General features: G+C 55.8%; 1 protein-coding gene across 1 annotated transcript in view; it reads left to right on the forward strand.

Annotated features, from left to right (window-relative positions):
* LOC136572756 (uncharacterized) overlaps positions 1-22,736 on the forward strand; it is a 105,459-nt gene that overhangs the window by 58,189 nt on the left and 24,534 nt on the right. Inside the window, exons 3-9 of the mRNA XM_066573616.1 lie at positions 11,241-11,285; positions 12,257-12,410; positions 16,926-16,997; positions 18,407-18,495; positions 20,576-20,582; positions 20,793-20,942; positions 21,024-21,101. Of these exons, the coding sequence (XP_066429713.1) occupies positions 11,241-11,285; positions 12,257-12,410; positions 16,926-16,997; positions 18,407-18,495; positions 20,576-20,582; positions 20,793-20,942; positions 21,024-21,101 (595 nt within the window). The remainder of the gene's footprint in view (positions 1-11,240; positions 11,286-12,256; positions 12,411-16,925; positions 16,998-18,406; positions 18,496-20,575; positions 20,583-20,792; positions 20,943-21,023; positions 21,102-22,736) is intronic.

Here is a 22,736-nt window from a genome sequence, read left to right on the forward strand (position 1 = left end):
CCCTCAGGCCCCGGCTTCAGGCTACCCGCCCTACCACCCTCAGGCCCCGGCTTCAGGCTACCCGCCCTACCACCCTCAGGCCCCGGCTTCAGGCTACCCGCCCTACCACCCTCAGGCCCCGGCTTCAGGCTACCCGCCCTACCACCCTCAGGCCCCGGCTTCAGGCTACCCGCCCTACCACCCCCAGGCCCCGGCTTCAGGCTACCCGCCCTACCACCCCCAGGCCCTGGCTTCAGGCTACCCGCCCTACCACCCCCAGGCCCCGGCTTCAGGCTACCCGCCCTACCACCCCCAGGCCCCGGCTTCAGGCTACCCGCCCTACCACCCCTAGGCCCCGGCTTCAGGCTACCCGCCCTACCACCCCCAGGCCCCAGCTTCAGGCTACCCGCCCTACCACCCCCAGGCCCCGGCTTCAGGCTACCCGCCCTACCACCCTCAAGCCCCGGCTTCAGGCTACCCGCCCTACCACCCCCAGGCCCCGGCTTCAGGCTACCCGCCCTACCACCCCCAGGCCCCGGCTTCAGGCTACCCGCCCTACCACCCCCAGGCCCCGGCTTCAGGCTACCCGCCCTACCACCCCCAGGCCCCGGCTTCAGGCTACCCGCCCTACCACCCCCAGGCCCCGGCTTCAGGCTACCCGCCCTACCACCCCCAGGCCCCGGCTTCAGACTACCCGCCCTACCACCCCCAGGCCCCGGCTTCAGGCTACCCGCCCTACCACCCCCAAGCCCGGGCTTCAGGCTACCCGCCCTACCACCCCCAGGCCCGGGCTTCAGGCTACCCGCCCTACCAGGCCCGGGCTTCAGGCTACCCACCCTACCACCCCCAGGCCCGGGCTTCAGGCTACCCGCCCTACCACCCCCAGGCCCGGGCTTCAGGCTACCCGCCCTACCACCCCCAGGCCCCAGCTTCAGGCTACCAGCCCTACCACCCTCAGGCCCCGGCTTCAGGCTACCCGCCCTACCACCCCCAGCACCCCCAGGCCCCGGCTTCAGGCTACCCGCCCTACCACCCTCAGGCCCCGGCTTCAGGCTACCCGCCCTACCACCCTCAGGCCCCGGCTACAGGCTACCCGCCCTACCACCCTCAGGCCCCGGCTACAGGCTACCCGTCCTACCACCCTCAGGCCCCGGCTACAGGCTACCCGCCCTACCACCCTCAGGCCCCGGCTACAGGCTACCCGCCCTACCACCCTCAGGCCCCGGCTACAGGCTACCCGCCCTACCACCCCCAGGCCCCGGCTTCAGGCTACCCGCCCTACCACCCCCAGGCCCCGGCTTCAGGCTAGCCGCCCTACCACCCCCAGGCCCCGGCTTCAGGCTACCCGCCCTACCACCCCCAGGCCCCGGCTTCAGGCTACCCGCCCTACCACCCCCAGGCCCCGGCTTCAGGCTACCCGCCCTACCACCCCCAGGCCCCGGCTTCAGGCTACCCGCCCTACCACCCCCAGCACCCCCAGGCCCCGGCTTCAGGCTACCCGCCCTACCAACCCCAGGCCCCGGCTTCAGGCTACCCGCCCTACCGCCCTCAGGCCCCGGCTTCAGGCTACCGGCCCTACCGCCCACAGGCCCCGACTTCAGGCTACCCGCCCTACCGCCCTCAGGCCCCGGCTTCAGGCTACCCGCCCTACCGCCCTCAGGCCCCGCTTTCAGGCTACCCGCCCTACCGCCCTCAGGCCCCGGCTTCAGGCTACCCACCCTACCACCCTCAGGCCCCGGCTTCAGGCTACCCGCCCTACCACCCTCAGGCCCCGGCTTCAGGCTACCCGCCCTACCACCCCCAGGCCCCGGCTTCAGGCTACCCGCCCTACCACCCCCAGGCCCCGGCTTCAGGCTACCCGCCCTACCACCCCCAGGCCCCGGCTTCAGGCTACCCGCCCTACCACCCCCAGGCCCCGGCTTCAGGCTACCCGCCCTACCACCCCCAGGCCCCGGCTTCAGGCTACCCGCCCTACCACCCCCAGGCCCCGGCTTCAGGCTACCCGCCCTACCACCCCCAGGCCCCGGCTTCAGGCTACCCGCCCTACCACCCCCAGGCCCCGGCTTCAGGCTACCCGCCCTACCACCCCCAGGCCCCGGCTTCAGGCTACCCGCCCTACCACCCCCAGGCCCCGGCTTCAGGCTACCCGCCCTACCACCCCCAGGCCCCGGCTTCAGGCTACCCGCCCTACCACCCCCAGGCCCCGGCTTCAGGCTACCCGCCCTACCACCCCCAGGCCCCGGCTTCAGGCTACCCGCCCTACCACCCCCAGGCCCCGGCTTCAGGCTACCCGCCCTACCACCCCCAGGCCCCGGCTTCAGGCTACCCGCCCTACCACCCCCAGGCCCCGGCTTCAGGCTACCCGCCCTACCACCCCCAGGCCCGGGCTTCAGGCTACCCGCCCTACCACCCCCAGGCTCGGGCTTCAGGCTACCCGCCCTACCACCCCCAGGCCCGGGCTTCAGGCTACCCGCCCTACCACCCCCAGGCCCGGGCTTCAGGCTACCCGCCCTACCACCCCCAGGCCCGGGCTTCAGGCTACCCGCCCTACCACCCCCAGGCCCCGGCTTCAGGCTACCCGCCCTACCGCCCCCAGGCCCCGGCTTCAGGCTACCCGCCCTACCACCCCCAGGCCCCGGCTTCAGGCTACCCGCCCTACCACCCCCAGGCCCCGGCTTCAGGCTACCCGCCCTACCACCCTCAGGCCCCGGCTTCAGGCTACCCGCCCTACCTCCCTCAGACCCCGGCTTCAGGCTGGCCGCCCCTACCACCCTCAGGCCCCCGGCTTCAGGCTACCCGTCCTACCACCCCCCAGGCCCCGGCTTCAGGCTACCCGCCATACCACCCCCAGGCCCCGGCTTCAGGCTACCCGCCCTACCACCCCCAGGCCCCGGCTTCAGGCTACCCGCCCTACCACCCTCAGGCCCCGGCTACAGGCTACCCGCCCTACCACCCTCAGGCCCCGGCTACAGGCTACCCGCCCTACCACCCTCAGGCCCCGGCTTCAGGCTACCCGCCCTACCACCCTCAGGCCCCCGGCTACAGGCTACCCGCCCTACCACCCTCAGGCCCCGGCTACAGGCTACCCACCCTACCACCCTCAGGCCCCGGCTACAGGCTACCCGCCCTACCACCCTCAGGCCCCGGCTACAGGCTACCCGCCCTACCACCCCCAGGCCCGGGCTTCAGGCTACCCGCCCCTACCACCCCCAGGCCCCGGCTTCAGCCTACCCGCCCTCTACCACCCCCAGGCCCCGGCTTCAGCCTACCGCCCTACCACCCCAGGCCCCGGCTTCAGGCTACCCCGCCTACCACCCCAGGCCCCGGCTTCAGGCTACCCGCCCTTACGACCCTCAGGCCCCGGCTTCAGGCTACCCGCCCTACCACCCCCAGGCCCCGGCTTCAGCCTACCCGCCCTACCACCCCCAGGCCCCGGCTTCAGGCTACCCGTCCTACCACCCCCAGCACCCCCAGGCCCCGGCTTCAGGCTACCCGCCCTACCACCCCCAGGCCCCGGCTTCAGGCTACCCGCCCTACCCACCCCCAGTCCCCCGGCTACAGGCTACCCGCCCTACCACCCTCAGGCCCCGGCTTCAGGCTACCCGCCCTACCACCCCAGGCCCGGGCTTCAGGCTACCCGCGCTACCACCCCCAGGCCCGGCTTCAGGCTACCCCGCCCTACCACCCCCAGGCCCCGGCTTCAGGCTACCCGCCCTACCACCCTCAGGCCCCGGCTTCAGGCTACCCGCCCTACCACCCTCAGGCCCCGGCTTCAGGCTACCCGCCCCTACCACCCTCAGGCCCCGGCTTCAGGCTACCCGCCCTACCACCCCCAGGCCCGGCTTCAGGCTACCCGCCCTACCACCCCCAGGCCCCGGCTTCAGGCTACCCGCCCTACCACCCTCAGGCCCCGGCTTCAGGCTACCCGCCCTACCAGCCCTCAGGCCCCGGCTTCAGACTACCCGCCCTACCACCCTCAGGCCCCGGCTTCAGGCTACCCCGCCCTACCACCCTCAGGCCCCGGCTTCAGGCTACCCGCCCTACCCACCCCCAGGCCCGGGCTTCAGCCTACCCGCCCTACCACCCCCAGGCCCAGCTTCAGGCTACCCGCCCTACCACCCCCAGGCCCCGGCTTCAGGCTACCCGCCCTACCACCCTCAGGCCCCGGCTTCAGGCCCCGGCTTCAGGCTACCCGCCCTACCACCCCCGGGCCCCGGCTTCAGGCTACCCGCCCTACCACCCCCGGGGCCCGGCTTCAGGCTACCGCCCTACCACCCCCGGGCCCCGGCTTCAGGCTACCCGCCCTACCACCCCCGGGCCCCGGCTTCAGGCTACCCGCCCTACCACCCCCGGGCCCCGGCTTCAGGCTACCCGCCCTACCACCCCCGGGCCCCGGCTTCAGGCTACCCGCCCTACCACCCCCGGGCCCCGGCTTCAGGCTACCCGCCCTACCACCCCCGGGCCCCCGGCTTCAGGCTACCCGCCCTACCACCCCCGGGCCCCGGCTTCAGGCTACCCGCCCTACCACCCCCGGGCCCCGGCTTCAGGCTTCCCGCCCTACCACCCCCGGGCCCCGGCTTCAGGCTACCCGCCCTACCACCCCCGGGCCCCGGCTTCAGGCTACCCGCCCTACCACCCCCGGGCCCCGGCTTCAGGCTACCCGCCCTACCACCCCCGGGCCCCGGCTTCAGGCTACCCCGCCCTACCACCCCCGGGCCCCGGCTTCAGGCTACCCGCCCTACCACCCCCGGGCCCCGGCTACAGGCTACCCGCCCTACCACCCCCGGGCCCCGGCTACAGGCTACCCGCCCTACCATCCTCGGGCCCGTCTACAGGCTACCCGCCCTACCACCCTCGGGCCCCGCTACAGGCTACCCGCCCTCCCACCCCTGGGCCCCGGCTTCAGGCTACCCGCCCTCCCACCCCCGGGCCCCGGCTTCAGGCTACCCGCCCTCCCACCCCCGGGCCCCGGCTTCAGGCTACCCGCCCTCCCACCCCCCGGGCCCCGGCTTCAGGCTACCCGCCCTCCCACCCCCGGGCCCCGGCTTCAGGCTACCCGCCCTCCACCCCCGGGCCCCGGCTTCAGGCTACCCGCCCTCCCACCCCCGGGCCCCGGCTTCAGGCTACCCGCCCTCCCACCCCCGGGCCCCGGCTTCAGGCTACCCGCCCTCCCACCCCCGGGCCCCGGCTTCAGGCTACCCGCCCTCCCACCCCCGGGCCCCGGCTTCAGGCTACCCGCCCTCCCACCCCCGGGCCCCGGCTTCAGGCTACCCGCCCTCCCACCCCCGGGCCCCGCTGCAGGCTACCCGCCCTACCACCCCCGGGCCCCGGCTTCCCGGCTATCCGCCCTACCACCCCCAGGCCCCGGCTTCAGGCTACCCGCCCTACCACCCCCAGGCCCCGGCTTCAGGCTACCCGCCCTACCACCCCCAGGCCCCGGCTTCAGGCTACCCGCCCTACCACCCCAGGCCCGGGCTTCAGGCTACCCGCCCTACCACCCCCAGGCCCGGCTTCAGGCTACCCGCCCTACCACCCTCAGGCCCCGGCTTCAGGCTACCCGCCCTACCACCCCCAGCACCCACAGGCCCCGGCTTCAGGCTACCCGCCCTACCACCCCCAGGCCCCGGCTTCAGGCTACCCGCCCTACCACCCTCAGGCCCCGGCTACAGGCTACCCGACCTACCACCCTCAGGCCCCGGCTTCAGGCTACCCGCCCTACCACTCTCAGGCCCCTGCTTCAGGCTACCCGCCCTACCACCCTCAGGCCCCGGCTTCAGGCTACCCGCCCTACCACCCTCAGGCCCCGGCTTCAGGCTACCCGCCCTACCACCCTCAGGCCCCGGCTTCAGGCTACCCGCCCTACCACCCTCAGGCCCCGGCTTCAGGCTACCCGCCCTACCACCCCCAGGCCCCGGCTTCAGGCTACCCGCCCTACCACCCCCAGGCCCCGGCTTCAGGCTACCCGCCCTACCACCCTCAGGCCCCGGCTTCAGGCTACCCGCCCTACCACCCTCAGGCCCCGGCTACAGGCTACCCGCCCTACCACCCTCAGGCCCCGGCTACAGGCTACCCGCCCTACCACCCTCAGGCCCCGGCTACAGGCTACCCGCCCTACCACCCTCAGGCCCCGGCTACAGGCTACCCGCCCTACCACCCCCAGGCCCGGGCTTCAGGCTACCCGCCCTACCACCCCCAGGCCCCGGCTTCAGCCTACCCGCCCTACCACCCCCAGGCCCCGGCTTCAGGCTACCCGTCCTACCACCCCCAGCACCCCCAGGCCCCGGCTTCTGGCTACCCGCCCTACCACCCCCAGGCCCCGGCTTCAGGCTACCCGCCCTACCACCCCCAGGCCCCGGCTACAGGCTACCCGCCCTACCACCCTCAGGCCCCGGCTTCAGGCTACCCGCCCTACCACCCTCAGGCCCCGGCTTCAGGCTACCCGCCCTACCACCCTCAGGCCCCGGCTTCAGGCTACCCGCCCTACCACCCCCAGGCCCGGGCTTCAGGCTACCCGCGCTACCACCCCCAGGCCCGGCTTCAGGCTACCCGCCCTACCACCCCCAGGCCCCGGCTTCAGGCTACCCGCCCTACCACCCTCAGGCCCCGGCTTCAGGCTACCCGCCCTACCACCCTCAGGCCCCGGCTTCAGGCTACCCGCCCTACCACCCTCAGGCCCCGGCTTCAGGCTACCCGCCCTACCACCCCCAGGCCCGGGCTTCAGCCTACCCGCCCTACCACCCCCAGGCCCGGCTTCAGGCTACCCGCCCTACCACCCCCGGGCCCCGGCTTCAGGCTACCCGCCCTACCACCCTCGGGCCCCGGCTTCAGGCTACCCGCCCTACCACCCCCGGGCCCCGGCTTCAGGCTACCCGCCCTACCACCCCCGGGCCCCGGCTTCAGGCTACCCGCCCTACCACCCCCGGGCCAGGGCTTCAGGCTACCCGCCCTACCACCCCCGGGCCCCGGCTTCAGGCTACCCGCCCTACCACCCCCGGGCCCCGGCTTCAGGCTATCCGCCCTACCACCCCCGGGCCCCGGCTTCAGGCTACCCGCCCTACCACCCCCGGGCCCCGGCTTCAGGCTACCCGCCCTACCACCCCCGGGCCCCGGCTTCAGGCTACCCGCCCTACCACTCCCGGGCCCCGGCTTCAGGCTACCCGCCCTACCACCCCCGGGCCCCGGCTTCAGGCTACCCGCCCTACCACCCCCGGGCCCCGGCTTCAGGCTACCCGCCCTACCACCCCCGGGCCCCGGCTTCAGGCTACCCGCCCTACCACCCCCGGGCCCCGGCTTCAGGCTACCCGCCCTACCACCCCCGGGCCCCGGCTTCAGGCTACCCGCCCTACCACCCCCGGGCCCCGGCTTCAGGCTACCCGCCCTACCACCCCCGGGCCCCGGCTTCAGGCTACCCGCCCTACCACCCCCGGGCCCCGGCTTCAGGCTTCCCGCCCTACCACCCCCGGGCCCCGGCTTCAGGCTACCCGCCCTACCACCCCCGGGCCCCGGCTTCAGGCTACCCGCCCTACCACCCCCGGCCCCGGCTTCAGGCTACCCGCCCTACCACCCCCGGGCCCCGGCTACAGGCTTCCCGCCCTACCACCCCCGGGCCCCGGCTTCAGGCTACCCGCCCTACCACCCCCGGGCCCCGGCTACAGGCTACCCGCCCTACCACCCCCGGGCCCCGGCTACAGGCTACCCGCCCTACCACCCCCGGGCCCCGGCTACAGGCTACCCGCCCTACCACCCCCGGGCCCCGGCTACAGGCTACCCGCCCCACCACCCTCAGGCCCCGGCTACAGGCTGCCTTCCTTTTTTACTGTACCCCGTTTGCCTTAGTGCTGAGTGAGGAGCTACTTATCTGGACCCGTCCTCGTCAGGCTGTCCTGCTGAACTGACACAAGATGGTTCCGGTTTGGAACTTTTACATTCTGTTCTAATTATGATGTCATAAGCTCTGTGACATTTTGTTTATTGTGATGTCATCATACTTTCTGCGGTTGTTTTTTTTCTTAAGATTTTTTTAACGTGTACATGTACTGATCCGAAGAGCTTACAATCTAATATCATTCTATGTGAAGCGCTGAGTTAGTGAGAATCTCGTGATCCAGCGATGCTTTTTATGCTGAAAGACAGTGATTAATGAGAAGTAAAAGAATAGTAAACATTTTTTTGTATTTACTCGGGACGATGATCGCTCAATTTAATTGGTTTAAAAAAATTCTGAGCAATAATCGTTCCGTATAAATGACCATCTGAGAGACCAAAAAGTACAAAACCCCTGCGGCAATTCACATCTGTGTGGGAGACTTCAGCTGCGGATCTGCTACGGACATTCCACAGCAAATCCGCCACGTGTGAACATGTCCTTATAGAAGGCAATGGGAAGTTTTTTTACAGTTTTTTTCCATATATTTAAATGTATGTTATGCTTTTTTTCGTCCCCCTGACACCGCCCCTTTTCTTCTCACCAATCCTAGCAGAGATATTGAGATGTCACCATCCACTCTAAATACTATTCCTGCCGCCCCCCATTCTGGCACACGGCACCATGTACAATGATTCTACAGACTTGGCGTAAATGATCGGACGGCGATCTGAAAAGGGGCAGAATGTCAGACCACACTTGGACCTCACCGACAGACACCGCGGGATCGGCGAGCGGGTGGGTATAAACATGTATCCCCTGGCTGCCTGTGACCACAACTTGGTTTAACTTTCAAGGCCACAGAGCGTAACTGTATGCTGCGGCAGGGTGGTGCTTACCGCAACAGGAAATAATTTACGCCCTGGGCATAGCGCAAGATCAGAAGAGATCCCGCACTATCCGTCAGCGGAAGCAGTCTGTCACTGATAACCAGCCTCCCCCTGCAACAGTGGGGGTGCATCGGAACAGGGACCCCTGCTGTGAACCCCTTCCCTGCTGCAATATATGTAGATCGCGGCATGTAAAGAGTTCACAGAGGGAGTGCACTTCCTCTGTGACGTCATCGGACCCTCCACTATGTAATCACGAAGGGCCATCATTTTACCATGGCAACAGGACACCAGTTACAGGCGTCCTGCGTTGGCAGTGCCAGTGATCGCTATAATAAGCGATAAGGCATTGCAGGACAGAAGCACTGCAATGCCTTATCATTTCGATCATCGGTGGTATCGTACAAGTCCCCTACAGGGACATAAATAGTGTGTGAAAAAAACAAAGATCAAAACGGTGCAAAATACAAAAAAAAAATGTTTGTTTTTTTTATTTTAAAGTGATCAAAAAAGCTGTATGTACCTCAACAGGGTACTCATAAAAACTGCAGCTTGTTACGCAAAAAACAAGCCCACACAGAGCTACGTCCATGGAGAAATAAAAAAGTTATTGGACTTTAAATGCAGTGATTTATAAAAACAAATAATTTCCAAGAATGGGTTTTCATTGCGGAAAAGTGGAAAAAATATAAAAATAAAAAAATTTAAAAAAAGAGAATTTTGGTATTCTTCTAATCATAACGACCCGCAGGAAAAATGTATTGTCATTTATGCTGCATGTTTATCACTGTAAAAAACTCCCCCAAAAAGCAACGGCAGAATTGATGTGTTTTCTCTCCCCGCTATTATGAAAATTAATAAAAGTTGAACAATACATTATATGCACTCAAAAATGGTACCAATAAAAACTACAGTTCGCCACGCAAAACACAAGCCCTCATACAGCCATGTCGACAGAAAAATCAAAAGGGTATACCTGTTAAAATGTGGAGATTAAAATCCCCCCAAAATCGGGGTTACGGTGTTGTTCAGAGGTGATGGGTTCCCGTTTTCCACTTGTGAAGGAAATTTTCCAAATTTCCAGATATAAAAGGTATTTGCGCCATATTTCGGGGTATAAATCACGCAGCCAGTACTTTCTTATCCTGTCCCCCAATTCTGATTGTTCTCCACCTCGCTGTTTTCCAAGATGGCTGCCGCATCCCTGCTGATATACAGCTTAAGACCACATATATCACAGTTCCCTGTGAATCGGGCCGGTGGTAATTTTCGGTGTCGCTGGATGCGAGATGGTGCTGCAGTGACAGGCAGAGGCGGCACATCCTTACAAGATAGGCTTTTACTTAGCATAAACTGACTAGTAATTATTAGGACATTACAGTAGCAGTGTTTCTGCTGGCGCAATGCGCCACACCGCTCTTCTACATGGTACATGCGCGCACACAGCTCTACTACACATCACACACACAGCTTGGCTCCTCCCACAGCAGTGACATCATCACAAGTCCTTTAGCCCACCGGATCTCTGTGGTGGAGGTAGGTCGGTGTCTTCTGTCAGAACCGCTGAGTTGTGTCTTCTGAGATAATAATGGCTTAGTTCAGTGATGGGCAACCTTTTCAGCCCGGCTTGTCAGCTCCCTGTTCCGCCGACCAGAAGTGATGTCAGCAGCCTAACCGGAAGTCCCAGCAATAGACGCTCTGTGCCGGAGTTCTGTTGTTTTGGCCTACAGACCTCCGGCACAGAGTGTCTACAGCGATGTTTTATCCTCGGCTACTGCACCTGGCCGTGCAGGAGCCGAGGATAAAACATTCTTTTCGGTTCTCGGCATGCGGCCCCATACTTATCTGTATGCGGCCGTGTATCAGCGAACATGGCTACGCGTGTCATAGGTTCGCCATCACAGGCTTAGTTGTATTCTCAGGGTGTTATTTTTGTCCTCCCCTTTCGAGAGCCCTAACTGTGGTGTTCTTCTGTCGGTCAGACTCTGTGTTTTATATATGTTGTAGGACCTTCAATGGCGTCACCAGGGGGCGGAGCGATGATGCTACCAGGGGCGGAGCATCAGAAGCACTCGCACACAAACATACAGACAAGTGGTCATTAGTAGATGGATGGGGCGCCATAGCAAAAACTTAATTGTGCCCCCCCCCCCCCCCATTATGGTGTCCGGTTTTGCCACCCAGGACATGAGGGCCTGGTGTCTGTTTCCTATTCTATGCCCTTATCCACTTCCTTGGCTTCTAAGAATGCTGTTTTTGCTTAAAGAAAGGTCCTGCATACCCAGTAGCAAAACAAGTATCGTAGGGCCCCTGTATCCGAGGGTGCCATAGCAGTCGCTTAGTCTGCCCCCTACGGTACATGTGCACTTGATTCTCTACTACGAGAATGCGGGAGGGCGGTGCATACATCACCTGCAAATGCCGCCGCATGTATTCCTAGTAATAGGATCAATTCATCTTACATTGTAGATGAACCTCTAACAGTTGTTCTTTGTGCTTTATTGCAGGAGGCAGCTCTTCAGCGAGGTTTACCTGGTGACCAATGCAGACAAGTATGATCCCTGACGGCAAACTATTTTTTTTCTCAACTTTTTCTTCCTTTAGACTCCTAAATGTAAAGTTTAGCTCCAGTTCTGTGCCCCACATTGCAGGTCACATATGGAGTAATTCTACGTAAATGGTAGCTACAGAAGTAGCAAAGTTTAACTTTAAAAAAGTTCTATGCAACAGTTTGTTTGCTGTTTTCAATTTATTTTTCTATGGCTTATGTTGTATAGGGGTGCGTTCACATGCAGCGCACATCCCTCACCTGGCAACCACTACTGAGCCCACCGCTGCCGCTGCTCAGGTGATGCGCCTATTTTCACATCACCTGACTGGTCACGGCGCTCAGTCATGGTTGCTAGGTGAGGGGTGTATGCTACAGAGGGGTGGCTCAGTATTTTGAGGTGAGAGGAACAGCTTTGCAGGCTGAAATCAGCTGTGGATCTGCAGCTTGAACCCAGGCATGAATGGTGCAGATTTTGACTCTGTTTTTGATGTGGAAATGCGGCAGATTTTGTCATGGAAAATCCACAGCATTTCTGCTACGTGTAAAGATACTCCTAGGCCCAATATTCACGGGTGGATTTATGCTGCGGAATCCGGAACGGGCGTTCAGCTCCGGATTCCACAGCCACAACCCTCGATAGCGTGCAATGGTAAGCGATTCTTCATCTGTAGCATTGCACAGGAATGAGCTTCACTCGTGATTGAAGGCAGAGCGGCCGGGGATCGTTTTGGCCGCCCGCCTTCATTCACAGTAAACAGGCAATCGTTCATAGATGCATTTAGCAATTGAACGATGAATGACAAGCGAAGGGATTCTCGTTGGTCATTCAGTCGTGCATGCATTTACACTGAGTGATATTCTTCAGATTCTCTCTGGATGCAGGATTTATCGACTTGTGTAAAAGGGCCCATATACTATGTTGCTCACAGATGACTTCCCGTGTGTCACACTTGGTCTGTCATTATCCAACAGATATAAACACTATGAACGTTGGGCGACGGCCAATGACTTCCCCGTGGACAATATCATTAATGATGGGACGACCACCTATGACACCAGGCTTGGAGCAGTCGCTGACTTGGAACTGGCAATATCGAGCAAGAAGTTGAATGATGATATCATGGTGGTGAGTAATCTCCTCAAAGGCTCCATTCACACGGGGGAAAGTTCAGTGGCAATTAAAAAACGCACCAAAAAGTGCATCGGTGAAACCATGTGTGTTTTTACTAGAGATGAGCGAACGTACTCGTTTCGAGTACTTACGCACCCGAGTACCGCCATTTTCGAGTACTTCAGTACTCGGGTGAAAAGATTCGGGGGGCGCCGGGGAGCGGGGAGAGGCGTGGCGGTGCGGGGGGTAGCAGCGGGGAACAGGGGGGAGCCCTCTCTCTCTCCCTCTCCCCCCCACTCCCCACTGCTACCCCCCGTGCCGCCACGGCGCCCCCCGAATTTTTTCGCTCGAGTACGGAAGTACTCGGAAATCGCGGTATTCGGGCGAAAAAGGGGCGTGGCCGAGCACGTTCGCTCATCTCTAGTTTTTACTGTTTGTAGTAAAATGTGGCAAAAAGTGCACACAGTTTTGCAAAAGCACTTGTTGGTGCGGTTTTTATTGCAACTGAACTGCCCCGTGTGAATGGAGCCTTAGAAGATGGCTTTTTTTTGTAAATGGAGTTGCAGGGAATGGAGCTCCATTTTTTTTCTCTTGCAGAGCTCCAAATCCCTTGCACTGACAATACAGTTACATATAAACATTATTTGACTGCAGCCATCACTAGGCAGAGGTCATGAGATTACTGAAGACTAGAGATAAGCGAACGTACTCGGTTCAGGTGTTTTTGCGCTCGAGCACCGCTTTTTCCGAGTAACTGACTACTCGGACGAAAAGATTCGGGGGGCACCGGGGGTGAGCGTGGGTTGCAGAGGGGAGTGGGGGAGGGGGAGAGAGAGAGAGCTCCCCCCTGTTTTCCACTGCTACCCCCCACACCACCACGCCGCCCCTCAGCGCCCCCCGAATCTTTTCGTCCGAGTAGTCAGTTACTCGGAAAAAGCGGTGCTCGAGTGCAAAAGCACCCGAACCGAGTACGCTCGCTCATCTCTACTGAAGACTAATGTATTACTGATACCAATGGGAGCGGGATATATTCTTATACAGGGAGATTCTCCAGTGGCAGCAGTAGACAGCCAGCATTTTATCATGTAACTCTTCCTATGCAGAAGATTTGGAGCTCTAAATCTAAGACTAAATTCACATCTGTGCTAGGGACTCCGTTATGGAAGAAAGAAGACCTGGATGAAGGGATCCGTCTCGTAATGGAATCAAACTATGCCGAAAGAACCTCATTGATTACAATAGGATCCATTTGGTTCCGGCACCTGTCTGGCATTTTTACTGGACGTAAAAGACCTGCATGTACGACTTTTTTGTCCGACATTTCATGCCATGTCTGTGTCGGGCTCTAAAGTGAGCCTCCAACACAGACCCGAATAGAACCTAAGGTCTGACCTCTATAAAGATATACAGCTGCAGACAAACGTATTAAGCCTCCCCCCCCCCCCCATTGCGAATTAGGTTTTTTTGACAAATTTACGAACTGTCAGCTGTCTGTTTTGTTTTTTTGTTCTTTTTTTGCAATGAAATAAGAATACTTTAGGTCGTACGCACACGGAAAGGAACAGATTCTGTGTGGGAAATCCCTGCTGCTGCAGACCCAGCTGACCTGTCAGAATTCTTTTCTCCTGTAATGCGGATGTGCCACCGGCGCACATGCGCAGTACAAATTTCCCGTCGCCTAGACAATGACGCGGATTTGCGACACTTCTTCAATGCTCTTGACTTCAATGGAAGCTGTCCCTGCATATCCGCTCTAAGGGCGGCTTCAGACGACCGTATATCGGCTGCGTTTTCACACCGAGCCGATATACGGTGTCCTTGTCTGCAGGGGGGGAGTGGAAGAGCCAGGAGCAGGAACTGAGCTCCCGCCCCCTCTACGCCCCTTGCCACTATTTGCAATAGGAGGGGGCTGGATGGGGGTGGAGCTAAGTCCTGGAGCTTAGCTCCGCCCCTGTCCCAACCCTCATATTGCAAATAGTGACAAGGGGCGGGAGCTCAGTTCCTGCTCCTGGCTCTTCCATCCTCCTCCCCGCAGACAAGGACACCTTATATCGGCTCGGTATGAAAACCCAGGCGATATACGGTCGTCTAAATAAGCCCTAAAATAGAGCATGCTGCAATTTTTTTTTCTTATTTTCGGCACGTAGCCACCACAAATAAAATACACTTGTGTGCGTGGAGAGAGGAATTTCCATGCACATCTGTGGGCACATTGAGCAGCGGATCGCCGGTGCCTGTTGACAAGCGCGGGATCCGTTGCTCAATTTGCTCCATGTGCATGAGGCCTTAAATGAGGTGTTTTTATACAGAACGAGCTATTGGGTGCAGAGTCCCGACAGGTCATCCCAGCGATGATCGTTCCTGCGTTTTTTCCCAGGAACAATCCTCGCTAGTAAATTACAGCTGAGCTGGCTTGAGATCCTGCCCGCCTCCATTGACAGTAAACGGGCAGTTGTACATGGATGAATGACTGCCTGTTTACACGAGCTGATACATTGTTCAATCCTATGCAGGATGAATTTATAGTTCGCTGTTAGGTCGTACCTGCATTTAGACTGAACAATAATCGTTCAGATTCCCGCTGATCGCTAATATATGAATGATTTCTCGGCCCGTGTAAAAGGGCACTAATAAAACAAGTTCGGGCATGAAGACCTTCAGCATTAGCATGGGCCTTACGTCTAAACGGAAACCCCACTGCCTGCTTGCCACCAAGGTAGTACCAGTGTTTCCTTTAACTTTGAACTTGTGAACTGCTTCAAACTATATCTCTAGGAACATTTAGTGCCTTTTGCCATCTTTATGTATCCTTCTACTTGTTTGTGCAATAAATTTATCTCTTCTCATAACTCTTTAGATCACACACTTGACTTAGCCATATTTTTAACATGCAATCAAACATCATAGTCAACAAATCCCTAACCAGTCCAGGTATTTGATGTGTTTTATGTCAAGCACACCTGATACAACTAATCAAGTCCTTGATTAGTTGCATCGGGCGTGCTTGAGACAACACCTGATTTGCAGATCTGTGTGCTTATAAGGAATTCTATTCAGAGGGGTTGAATAATTCTGAGGCTGCAATAGTCACTAAAAATGACATTTTCTGTAGAATCTGGAGACACCACTTGTTATATTACTTGTGTTCCACTGTTTTTAATTGTTCTTGTTTGATTGGCTTTTTGCAAACCGCTAAAACTTTGTAAATTTTGCAATAAATCTAATATATGGGGTGGTGTTAAATAATTTTAATTGCAAATGTATAAATGTGGCCCTATTTAGGTTTAGCAAAACATTCATGGAATTTAAGTTGGCTTTTTTTTTTCTTTTTTGCTTTGTTTTTGTTTTCTGTTAAATCCTGACCAAGAATAGATTATAAATACATTGTGAGAGCTTGTTTAGACCACCGTAGATCGGCTCGGTTTGCACGCCGAGCTGATTTACGATGTCCTTGTCTGAGGGGGGGATGGAAGAGCCCGGAGCAGAAACTGAGCTCCCGCCCCTCTCCACTATTTGCAATGGGAGGGCGGGATGGGGGCAGAGCTAAGTGCTGAGACTTAGCTCTGCCCCCGTCTCGCCCCCTCCTATTGCAAATAGTGGCAAGGGGCGGAAAGGGGGCGAGAGCTCAGTTCGTGCTCCTGGCTCTTCCATCCTCCCCCCCTTCCCCTGCAGACAAGGACACCGTATATCTGCTCGGCGTGAAAACCGAGCCGATATACGGTCGTCTAAATAAGCCCTGAAATATATAAAATCCACTCTGATTTGCTACACACTTCCATCTAGGGTGTGTTTTTCTTCATTTGGCCCATGTGATATTGCCTTTTTCCCCTTTGAATGTGACATGTTGGGGCCATGTTATATATGTGCTCTCCTTGTAAATGGACCCTTATCTTATACGCAGCTACCTGTTCTGCCACCGTGACACTGTTCTTGCATAATTGTGCATCCGTGTATACTGTGTGTAGCGCTTTTTAATACATACAGAATGGCCCTTGAAATAGAAGCGGCTTCTCCAGTGTCTCCCTGATCAGGATTCCAGCGTCGTCCTTGGTGATAAGTGTCTCTTCCTGATCTTACAGCTGAGCCTTATAATAGATCCCTTTGGCCGCCGTCTCTTTAATATTTGCAGTGTGTTCTTTTTCTTCTTTTGGAGAGATGGAGACTGCAAAGGGGACATCATGGCTGAACATGTGATTGTCCAATCAAAGGCAGTTTAAAAATTAGTCAATATCAGCGGCGGCGTCATGTGTTCTCCTAGCATCTCCCCCGCTCTAATCGGCCTCTTATGGCTTTTCTACCTTCGTTCCCCTACATTCTATTGTGTGGAGATAACGCTCAGCGGTGGATGCCAACACAGATCCAAATTCATTAGTCAAAAGTCATGCGCCTTCCGCCGGTGACACCAGAGGGGAGGGAATAGGTTAATTTTCAGTCTTATATGTCATTGGGGGGGGGGGGGTTGCTATCTTTATATGTATTTTACATGTTTGGGACTTGATATGTTTGCTTTCTTACTTCCTCTCTGCACAGATCGCTGCCGACATGTTATGTGCCGACCAGAATTTTGACATGGCCCAAGTCCTAAAGTTTTTCAGACTAAAGGTGAAGTTCATGCTGCTCGTTCTACTTGTGGCTTTATGGTTTCTTCTGGCCATTGCTGTGTTGTCACATTAAGGGTGCATTCACACGAACGTATATCGGCTCGGTTTTCACGCCGAGCCGATATACGTTGTCCTCGAGTGCAGAGGGGGGAGGATGGAAGAGCCAGGAGCAGGAACTGAGGCTCCCGCCCCCTCTCTGCCTCCTCTCCGCCCCTCTGCACTATTTGCAATGGGGAGAGGCGGGACGGGGGCGGGGCCAATTAACGCCCTTTAGCCCCGTCCCGCCTCCTCTCACTGCAAATAGTGCAGAGGGGCGGAGAGGAGGCAGAGAGGGGGCGGGAGCCTCAGTTCCTGGCCCTAGCTCTTCCATCCCCCCCCCCCTGCACCCGAGGACAACGTATATCGGCTCGGCGTGAAAACCGAGCCGATATACGTTCGTGTGAATGCACCCTAATGCTGAGGTTTAGGTGGAGCCACATGTGCCAGCTAAGGCTATTGCATTCTTACATATGACTGCTGAGGGTATGGTGGTGCCAAGTGGGATAGCTAAAGCTAAGAGTGCTAGCCTGGTGTGACTAGTGAGGGAATAATGATGCCATATGTGATTGCATAGGATTTAATGGTGAGATTGTGGAGAATATGATGATGCTGCCCGGTGTGCCTTAGGTTATTGCAGGAATAGGCAGGTGTTTTAGGAGATTATTAAGGTACCAAGTGTGACTGTTGAGGTTATGGTGATGGCGCATGTAACTACTATGGAATTTCTATATGTGACTACTGATGTTATGTTGGTGCCGTGTGTCACTGATGAGGCTTTGGTGGTCTCATGTGCTAGTGAAGGCTATGGTATTGCTACATGTGACTGCTGAGGTTATGGCAGTGCCATGTGGGATGGCTAATATTAAAGGGGTATTCCAGGATTTTTACTATTGATAACTTATTATGCCCCCTATTACACTTTGGTTTCTGATTGCAATGAGAGCCAAAGTGTAGTAGCAGTCATTGCTCCATTGATTTCAATGAGTGATGCTGCCTGTTACCCTTCAGTCCTGACCACTAATGACAGCGTCCAACCCCGCTCCACTCATAGTGGGTCGCATAGTCAGCTCATCGGTGGGGATCCTGAGTCCTACGGATAGGTCATGAATAGTAAATGACCAGAATAGCCCCTTAAGGTGGTGCTGTCCAGGTGTGACTAATAATAACGCCATGTGTGATTGCAGTGGATTTGATGGTTTTGGGTGAAATTGTTGAGATTATGGTGATGCTGCCAGGGATGGCAGGAAGAGTCATTGTGGAAATGGGAAAATCATATGTTGTTGGGGACGGGGCATTGATAATTGTGTAGCTGGTAATGGTTTTCGTAAAGTTCTTCTCTGTGAACTGCTCCATTTATTTATCTTATTGTAGGGTGGTGAACTGGCTATTTATTATGAAATGGAAGAAGGTGAAAGTTCATCTACACGAGGAATAGTAGAAGTGTGTCCAGACAGTCACCGGTGAGACCCTGAATATACCAAATGTGTGATAAACCATTAGTGTACACACTGATATACAGGTTATAATGTGACAGAACTGAGAATTTGCTAGTAGTCAAAAATACCAATCCAGCGCTATATCCCAGTATTGGTGTTCTTTATTGAAATAACAGTATCGTACTTGAATAGAAAGGCATGGATGAGTTACATGTTGGAATGGCGCACGGGTCCCTGGGGCCCTGGAACATGGATTTCAATTTTGTATTGTCGCCCTGTAAGAGAAAGAGAGTAAAACCCAATAGCAAAGTTGCATCTTGAAGTCCCTGCTGCTATGGCTGAAGTAAGGAAAGTGCACTGGAAGTGGCCTTCGTCCGCTACAATAGCGGCCGATCATCCAGGAAGTCGTCCACAGTCTGCAGGAGATTCAGGTACCAATCCACATTGAGAGTCCCTGGAACGAACACGCGTCCAAGGAGGCGATCGCGCCAAATTCCAACCCACATGTTCATGCTGAAATTTGCATTGTCTTCTGATTGGGTTGTTCTCTTACTACTGTGTTTCCCCGAAAATAAGGCACCCTCTGAAAATAGGGCACCCACTGAAATTTGCAGAAGTCCCAAATATAAGGCACCCCCCCGATAGTAAGGCATAGTAAAGCGTGCAGGCAAGTCAAGAGGCCTGTCCCCTGCTGCCATCCCCGTTGTCTCCTACCTCCAGATGTATAGGTGGATCTGCAGACAGCCTGCTGTTATCCTGTCCCTGCTGTGCTGTACGAGTGTGCTGTTGTGAGCTCCCCTTGCTGGCTTGAAAAGTCCATACTGTACGTTCTGTTCCTGCTGTACATGTCTGCTGTGATGAGCTCCCCCTAGTGTCCGGAAGCTGCAATACCATCCCTGCTTACAGGTGGTACAGGAACATCTGTCTGTAGACAGGTACGTTACTTTACAGCCCTTATTTTTTTATGGCTCTCTGTGTGAGTCAGGCAACCTGTGTGTGATTCTTAAGGCTGGGTTCTCACAGAGCGTATTTCCAGCGGAAATCTCGCAGTTTGGCCACAGCGATAAACAGCGAGATTTCCGCCGGGAAAGCGCTGCTTCAAAACCCACGGCACTCAGCCGCTTGTTTTGAAGCGACCTGGCTGCACGCTTTTCAGTTTCTGTGGCCGGTGAATCCGCACCACAACACCGGCTTCTTCCAACTTTGCCGTGACAGATTTGCTGTCCCATGTGGACGAGATTTCTGAGAAATTTCGTCCACAAAGCTGGCCAATTGAGGGATTAGCGGCCACAGACGGATTTGCCGCGGCAAAATAAGACACCCCCTGGAAATAAGACGTAGCGCATATTTGGGAGCAAAAATTAATATAAGACGCGTCTTATTTTCGGGGAAACGGGGTAGTAATTGCATCATATCTGCACGAAATCAGCTCTTTGCTGTTCACTAACACGGTCCCGCAATTATACTGTTAGCCCTGGACTGCACTGTTGAGTCGTGCCATGCAAGTATCCTAGCAGAAGGAGGCCACTTCATGTACGATTTCTCTACTTCAGTCATAGCTGCGGTCCCACGGAGCCTAGAGAGATGCAGAAAGTGGATTTCTGCTTCTCACATGCTGCTCTTCAACTTTGCAATTGGGCATTATTCTCTATCTTACAGGGGCCACAACAGAAAATTGAAATCCATGTCCTGTGGCCCCCAGGGACCCGTGCGCCATACCATCATGTAGCGCATTCATGTCTTCCTATTCACGTACACTATTGTTATTCCATTATACACCAGTATGGAGATATAGCGCTGAATTGGTCTTTTTGACAACACCCTGTATATGACACTCATCAGACTCTGCAACTTTACAGTGTTCACCTATAGAAAATCTAGGCAACTGCATGCTTAGGCAAAACGTTGCAGGGCGATACCAATACTTTAGAGTTGACGGGAGGTGAAATATCTTGGGAGATCTTGAGCTCTTCCATGAGCCTCTTAAGATGGCAGCTACAGATTGCACATTTTTGTTAAGGAGAATCTCGGGGTCTTTCTGTTAACATTACTGTAAATGCCAACGAAGAACAACTCCATACTTGAATTCAATCGAAGTATGCAGCGCCACTGTACTGCCGCCTCAGTCGCTGCGATAATGTGGCGCACTTCTCGGCTGATTCTCTTTCAACATCCATCCTTATTTCTACAGCGGTCTGTATTTGAAAGTGGACTGAAGCATCACAACATTTTGTGTGGACCCCAAAGTCATTTGTTGATCGATTGCAATGTGTTTACGGTTGTTACTAATTATCCTCTTCTGTTACTTAAAAGAATTACAGTTTTTTTTTGAGAAGCCCCAACAAGGAGAAACCAGCTCAAGAATGGCCAGTGTGGTCTTCTACTGCTTCCAGAGACAGACAATACCAACCCTTGAGACTTTTCTAAGCAACTTCCCCAAGACAGAAGACAGAGTCCTGGGCCGATACATGGTAACAATGTACAGATATACTGTATCTTTCTGCATTCTATGAATTGCTACTTAATAACTTCCCATCTCTCTCCTGATGAAGGAATGGCTGATAAACTCTGCAAACTTCCCTGTATACGGGATGAAACTACCCATCGGCTTCCAGCTTATAGGACAAGTGGTGAGTACCCGCAGCATAGTTACCTAGAGGAGTATGTGTACTGGATCCGAGCAGCCAATCAGCAGCAAGCTTTTATCTTTTCAGTTCCTTAAGGATGTGAAAGGTTCTTCTTGTTTACAGGGATACAGACCATGCTGGTATAACTTAACCCCTTAGTGACGGCGCTATAGTAAAACTACGTCTTGCTGTTGCAGGACGTGTATGGAGGGAGGTAGCGCCGCTATCTCCCTCCATACAGCGCGGGCTTCAGCTGTTTGTTACAGCTGACACCTGCGGGCAATAGCTAGTAACCCTTTAAATGCCGCTGTCAATTCTGACAGCAGCATTTAAATCCCCTGAACGCTGTTCGGGGGTCCCGCACGGCCCCCCCGCGGTAAGATCTGGGGAGCCGTGCAGGTGTCATGGCAGCCGGGGGCCTTTAGAAAGGCCCCATGGCTGCCTTAGCAAACTGCCTATCATGCCATCCCCATGGGGGGGCTTCATAGGCTGCCTGTGAAATAGCAGTATGACGTAATGCTATAGCATTACGTCATACTGCAGGAGCGATCAAAGCATCGCATGTTAAAGTCCCCCAGGGGGACTTCAAAGTAAAGTTAAAAAAAAAAATCAATATAGTTTTTTTTAATTGTAAAAAAAAAAAGTTATAAAAGTTTGAATCACCCCCCTTTTGCCATATCTATTATTAAAAAATCTAAATCATAAAATAAAAATATGTATTTGGTATCGCCGCGTCCGTAAAAGTCCGATCTATCAAAGTAGCGCATTATTTTTCCTGCACGGTAAACGTCGTCCGAAAATAAAAATAAAGAACGCCAGAAATACACTTTTTTAGTTATCCTGTCTCCCAGAAAAAACGCAATAAAAAGTGATCAAAAAGTCGTATGTATTCCAAATTAATACTATCGGAAACTACAGGACATCCCGCAAAAAATGAGCCCTTGCACAACTACGTCGACGAAAAAATAAAAGTTATTGCGCACACAAAATGACCGCAGAAAATAATTGAAAAAAATTTAATAACTTAAAAAAAAAATGCAAGTACTACAACAAAAAAAATACTATATAAGTTTGGTATCGTAGTAATCGTACTGACCCAGAGAATAAAAATATCAGGTCGTTTTTGTTGCAATTTGTGTGCTGTAGAAACAGGACGCACCGAAAGATGGTGGAATGTCGTTTTTTTTCCATTTCTCTCCGCTAAGAATTTTTAAAAAGTTTTTCAGTAAATTATATGGTACAATAAATGGCACCATTGAAAAATACAACTCGTCCCGCAAAAAACAAGCCCTCATACAGCGACGTCGATGGATAAATAAAGGAGTTACGATTTTTTAAAAGGAAGTAGGAAAAAACAAAAATGGAAAAAGGCTCCGTCACTAAGGGGTTAATATCTTCTGTTTATAATTATATATGTACAGGTGTAAGTTATAAACCCTGTATATAGCAATGTGGAGCATGCTGGTATAACCTGGGTATCCGCTTCTGATATATATTTATATATGTACAACCAGCGTAAGGTAGGCTGCATTCACACGGCTATGTCCATGTAGATCCTATGAAAATCAGGTGAAAAGCACATGGACACCCATCTTTTTGCTGTCTGATAATCACAAGCCCTGCACATTGTATGTCTAT

The sequence above is a fragment of the Eleutherodactylus coqui genome, chromosome 7 (genome assembly GCF_035609145.1).
Source record: "Eleutherodactylus coqui strain aEleCoq1 chromosome 7, aEleCoq1.hap1, whole genome shotgun sequence".
Classification (NCBI taxonomy): Eukaryota; Metazoa; Chordata; class Amphibia; order Anura; family Eleutherodactylidae; genus Eleutherodactylus; species Eleutherodactylus coqui.